This window comes from Chelonoidis abingdonii, chromosome 3 (assembly GCF_003597395.2).
Source record: "Chelonoidis abingdonii isolate Lonesome George chromosome 3, CheloAbing_2.0, whole genome shotgun sequence".
Lineage (NCBI taxonomy): Eukaryota > Metazoa > Chordata > Testudines > Testudinidae > Chelonoidis > Chelonoidis abingdonii.
Window position 1 is genome coordinate 186,559,301 of NC_133771.1, and position 5,843 is coordinate 186,565,143.

Here is a 5,843-nt window from a genome sequence, read left to right on the forward strand (position 1 = left end):
GCGCACAGCGGTGCGGGCACCTGCGGAGCAGGGAGCGCCGGGGCCGGCAGGGAGGCTGCGGGGTCGGGCGCCACGGGCCCTGCGTGCATCCTGCCGGCTGCTCCTGCCCGGCCCCGGCTGGGGAGTCCTGGGTCACCCGCCAGAAGCTGGCCGCGCCGCCCCCTATCCCAGCCCCGGCGCCCCACTGGGCTCCGGGACTCCCTTTGCCGGGGGCGGGGCGGCGGGGGGCAAGCGGGGCAGCGCTGCCACCGCCCCAGCGGCTCTGGGTCTGTACCCGCGCTGCGGGAGCCAGGGGGGGGGCATGATCCTGTTCACCAGGGAGCCTGTGGGGTGCGGGGAGGGGCCGGCTCTGACTGCGGCCTTTGCCTTCTTTTACCAAGCGGGGGAGGTCTGCCCTGCGTGCAGGGACTGGGGTCTCTCTCTGGCCCCGGTCCTGTCTCTGTAAATGCCTTATTGACTGGGAGGGCTCCTGTACTTCAGGGAAGAGCCCTGCCTCAGCCCCTAGGGGATGAGGTGTGTGTCCTGTTAGGTCTCTCTCATTCCTAACATCTGCCATTCAGTGACTCATGCTCTTTTGTGGGCTAATCTCTGTGCTCTGACTTTTTTTCTTCGGGTGGAGGTGTGTACAGGCTTCATCCACCATGGACTCACCTTGCCCCAAACCTCTGAGTTGAGGCACTGGACTCCCTTTTTGGGGGTGGCAGTGTGTTTATTTTTGTGAAAATGAACCTGACAGACAGGCTGCAGGACTGGGCCGACCAAAAGCGCCTGGATCCTTTCAACACCTCACTACACCTGCTGCACTCTCTCAGTGGGAATTCCACCTCTTCCTCTTTCCAGGGGGATCTCCAGGAGATCATCCACACAGCTACACTGGTCACCTGCACCTTTCTGCTGGCTATCATCTTCTGCCTGGGGTCCTATGGCAACCTTATTGTCTTCTTGTCCTTTTTCGACCCAGCCTTCAGGAAATTCAGGACTAACTTTGACTTTATGATCCTCAACTTGTCCTTCTGCGACCTCTTCATTTGTGGGGTGACTGCCCCCATGTTTGCCTTCGTCCTGTTTTTCAACTCTGTGAATGGTGTTCCTGATGCTTTCTGCTTCACTTTCCACCTCACCAGCTCGGGCTTCATCATCATGTCTCTCAAGACAGTGGCTGTGATTGCCCTGCATCGGCTGCGGATGGTGCTGGGGAAGCAGCCCAACCGAACTGCCTCCTTCCCTTGCACTCTCCTGCTCACCTTGCTCTTGTGGGCCACCAGCTTCACCCTGGCTACCTTGGCCACCCTGAGAACCCGTAAATCCCGCCTCTGCCTCCCCATGTCCAGCCTGATCAGTGGCGAAGGGAAGATCATCCTTTACTTGTATGTGAGTGATTTCATTTGCTGTGTAGCTGTGGTCTCCGTCTCCTATATCATGATAGCCCAGGCACTGAGGAGAAATGCCCAAGTGAGGAAATGTCCCCCCATCATCACAGTAGATGCCTCCAGACCCCAGCCTTTCATTGGACCTCCTGTTTCAGGAAGGGTGGATGGGATGCAGTGTGCTGTGCCTGCTTTGTACATGAACCAGAACTACAATAAGCTGCAGCATGTCCAGACCCATGGATACAGTAAGAATCTCAGCCAGCTGCCAGCTCCAGCAGCCACCAATTGGAGCAGACTCCAACTGGTGTCTGCAGTCAATTTGTCCACAGCTAAAGACTCCAAAGCAGTGGTGACATGTGTGGTCATTGTCCTCTCTATCTTAGTTTGCTGTCTCCCCCTGGGGATCTTCTTAGTGCAGGATGTGCTGTCCAGTAATGGTGGTTTCATCCTCTACCAGTTCGAGTTGTGTGGATTTACCCTCATTTTTTTCAAATCTGGATTAAATCCTTTTATATATTCCCGGAACAGTGCTGGACTTAGGAGGAGAGTCCTTTGGTGTCTCCAATATTTAGCCCTTGGTTTTTTTTGCTGCAAGCAGAAGACAAGGCTTCGAGCCATGGGCAAAGGGAGCTTGGAAGTCAACAGAAACAAGTCATCTCATCATGAAACCAATTCGGCATACATGTTGTCTCCAAAACCTCAGAAAAAGTTTGTGGATCAAGCTTGTGGTCCTAGTCATTCTAAGGAAAGTGTGTTGAGTCCCAAGGCTTCTGTTGGACATCAGCACTACGCACAGAGCAGCTCAACCCCCATGAATACCCGCATTGAACCTTATTACAGCATCTATAACAGCAGCCCTTCCCAGGAAGTGAGCACCCCAAATAGCTTACAGCCAGTAAAGTCTACTTTTGGATTTGCCAAATCCTATATTGCCATGCATTATCATACCACCAATGACTTGGTGCGAGATTATGACAGCATTTCAGCTAAACAGATTCCTGTCCCCTCCGTTTAACTTGGAGAATGATGTCAGAGAAACTTGTCCACACTTCATCTGGTTCTCTGTCTCCCCTTGTTTGTTTTTGTTTATGATTATTCTAAACTCAAAGGTATAGTATTATATCTAATTTTGCTATACAGCTGCCAATTTATGAATTACTATTATTGTTAATATTCAGTTATTTAGAGTTGAACTAAGCAGTAGAATACTGTTTTCGTGATATTTTCTTGAAATTGTATGATTTTCCATTAATAAAAAGGGCATCTTTTAGATTTGTACTTGGAATAGTGATATTAGGGTGGTTTTGTTACTAAATTTTATGCTGAACACTGTAAGTGTTGAAAGTGTAGGTTTAATTACATCATGTGGCAAAGTATGTAAAGAAAACAGACTATGTCAACATTATGGTTTGTTATATATTTGCTGTATTTTTAGGAACGTAGAAAACCATGTTTCCAGTGAATTGGGTGGATGCTTAAGGATTTATCTTGATAATTTAAGTATAAAGTTTGTTTTATTGCAGGAATTGAAAGCATGAATAATATTCCTATAACAAGTGCCAGACTGAGTAAATTTTTCTATGGTTCTAACGTGAAATCCTGGCTCTATTGAAGTCAATGGAAAGTTCTCACTGACTTCAGTGGGACCAGGATTTCACTCCTGGTTAGTTATAAATGGCAGTATATCACTATCTATTAGGAATGATCCTTGCAAAAGGCATTGTGCCTTGTTATATGGTAATCTTAATTTTTGTTACACCTTTATTGTAGGCACTGGTGTCATAAAATACCATTTTAGTGGTATATGGAGAAGTTATTTTCAACCGATAAAAGTTAACTTTCAATGCCTAAATGATAAGTTTCACTTGAGGATACAAATGACTATTGCAATATCACAGTGCTGGCATTTATTGCTAATGCAATAGCCTATGTAATTTTCTACTTTACAAACTGTTACTTGAGGAGCAGTGTTATTGTTTGGCTTTTTGTCTATGACTTTATATGTATTTGGCAGATTAAAATCTGACATTGCCATCAAATGTGGGTAGAAATTACTAATATCTGGAAGAAACAGATTTACCAAGTAATCATAATATTACTACTTTTTCAGATTTTCTTATCTACTATAACATTTTAAAACAGTCTAGTGATGCATTATTTATCTTGAAGTCAGATTATTTGTTTACTTCTGCATTTTATCTATAGCCCTACATAAGCAACAAAATATAGAAATTAAATATTTTTATAATGCTGATAATTAGTTTTATTGTATTGTGTGTTGTGGAAATCCCTATTGAAACAGAACAGTTTTAGTTTTAAAATTAAGTTTTTACTATTAAATCTGCAGCCAGAATTTTCAGATTGGTGTTCTTAATGTCAATCACTTAAATAAGTGGTCTGTATTTCAAAAGTGCTGAACCCTCTGAATTTCTATAGCCTTCAGCAGGAGCTCAGGAGCTCTGAAATAATTAAACCACTTACAAGTTTAGGTGCCTCATTTTAGCCACCCAAGTCTGAAAAAGTTGGCTTCTTTAATTAACAGAGTTACATTGTTCAGTTCCAGGGAAATGATTTATTATTTAGAAATAGAAAAACATCCTTTCATAGTAATGTGAATTGTTCTAGCTGGCTTTTTTAGAAACTAAACTATTTTACAGTTTTTCCTTTGAAGAATGTCATTTTAATGAACAATTTTCTTAGTTTAAAGAAAATAAAGTGTAATAATCAGTAATTAAAACATGACATAATTTCTTGCAGTAAGCAATCTAAAGAAATCTAAAGCTGAAATAATTTCAATGGTTCTTTTCTCCCTACCCAGATATTTTTCTCTGTGAATGAATAACATGGTCCTCGCTAAAGTGATGATAAAATATAACTAACTAAAATGTCTCACGTTTGGTTTTTTTTCTGTTTTTGGATTACTCCTTAGCATGATGCCGCATAATTTTTTGGGGTGGATATGATGTTATGAGCTTGATCCTGCAGCTCTCACTCAGACACCACACTGATTGCACTAAATGAAATCTTTACTTGAGAAAGGACATTAGGACTGGGCCCTGACTCTGAGAAATGGATGTAGGATTGGGTCCTATATGTACTTAACTTACACATCTCCTGTTCTGCATTCCTGGTACGTCCAAACCTCCCACTGAAGTCAGCGAGAGTTGAGGTGTGCAGGTATTGTTAGATCAGGTTTTAAGGAGGTTTGTTTGTTTATGCTCAGATTATGCATTTGCTTTGAATCATGTGAGCTCCATAACATGACTAAGGGTTATAATCACTTTGCTCATAAAAGTAAATGTATTCAATATTTGTGTGATGAGTAAAGTGAGAAAGGGATTGAAATCTTTTCAAAATATTTTATAATGTTTTTTCTTAAGTTAACTGCTGATGTAACTTTGTATTCCTAATATTTTTAAATGTTTGCAGTATCAGATATAAAATGTAGCATTTCTGAACTTTTAATTGCAAATGGAACACTGTCCAATTTGAGTTGTCCTACATAATATTAAACAACAAAGCATTTTGGGGAGCTGTATGGATGTGGTAAATAGAAAATATATTATGTTGCTGTAATTTTATTGAAGTGATTCCTTAATGTAAGTATCAGGAGTTATTAGAAGATCACAAAATAAGTGATTTTTGTCTCCAGTAGTCTTATTTATTTGTACTATAGTAGTAGCTAACTGGCCCCATTAAATCATGACACCATTGTGCTGGACACTGTACACAAAATAAAACTTGCTTACTTCATAAAAGTGGCAGTTTAACTGAGACAAGATGCAACATGTGAATGGTTAGAGGGGTGGGCCATTCATATTAAGAGATTGAAAATAATGGAGATGAATAAGAGAGGACATGATAAAAGTATATAAAATACTGAATGGTTTAGAGAAGGTAGATCTGGAGCTACTGTTCTCCTTGTCTGATAACACAAGAAGATGAAACTGAAAGGTAGCATGTCCTTTTTTTATAACACAGAATTAGACTGGAGAACTCATAGCTGCATAATGTCATTGAGACCAAGAATCTGCCAAGATTCAAAGAGGGAATGGACATTTATATGGGTAATAAGAATACCCAGAGTTATAATAGTTAATGCCAAGAAATTTTGGAAGGGATATAAAGCCTCCTGCTTTGGCCTTTAAAATATTTTCTGATTTAGAGATTAGGATTAGACCTTCATGAGGGGCAGATTATCCTTACTGTGGGTCTACTTCACCTTCCTCAGACACATCTGATGCTGATCATTGTTTGAGATGAGATACTCTGTAAAATATATATATATGTGTATGTGTGTATATATGTGTGTATATATGTGGTGACAAAGTTCCTCCTCTTCCTTGGTGGGTCCTGCGCTTATTGGTGGATTTGTTCACCTCAGTGATCTTCGCCTCTTGTGGAACCCACAGTCTGGGTCAGCTCCTCCTGTGTCTGATCAGGAGTTGGGAGGTTTGGGGGGAACCCAGGCCC

General features: G+C 41.9%; 1 protein-coding gene across 1 annotated transcript; it reads left to right on the forward strand.

Moving 5' to 3' along the window:
* Positions 1-629: 629 nt before the first annotated feature.
* Positions 630-2,479, forward strand: GPR75 (G protein-coupled receptor 75). The gene has a single exon (XM_032796293.2). The coding sequence runs from the start codon at positions 724-726 to the stop codon at positions 2,383-2,385; it is 1,662 nt and encodes a 553-aa protein (XP_032652184.1). The 5' UTR covers positions 630-723; the 3' UTR covers positions 2,386-2,479.
* Positions 2,480-5,843: the final 3,364 nt, after the last annotated feature.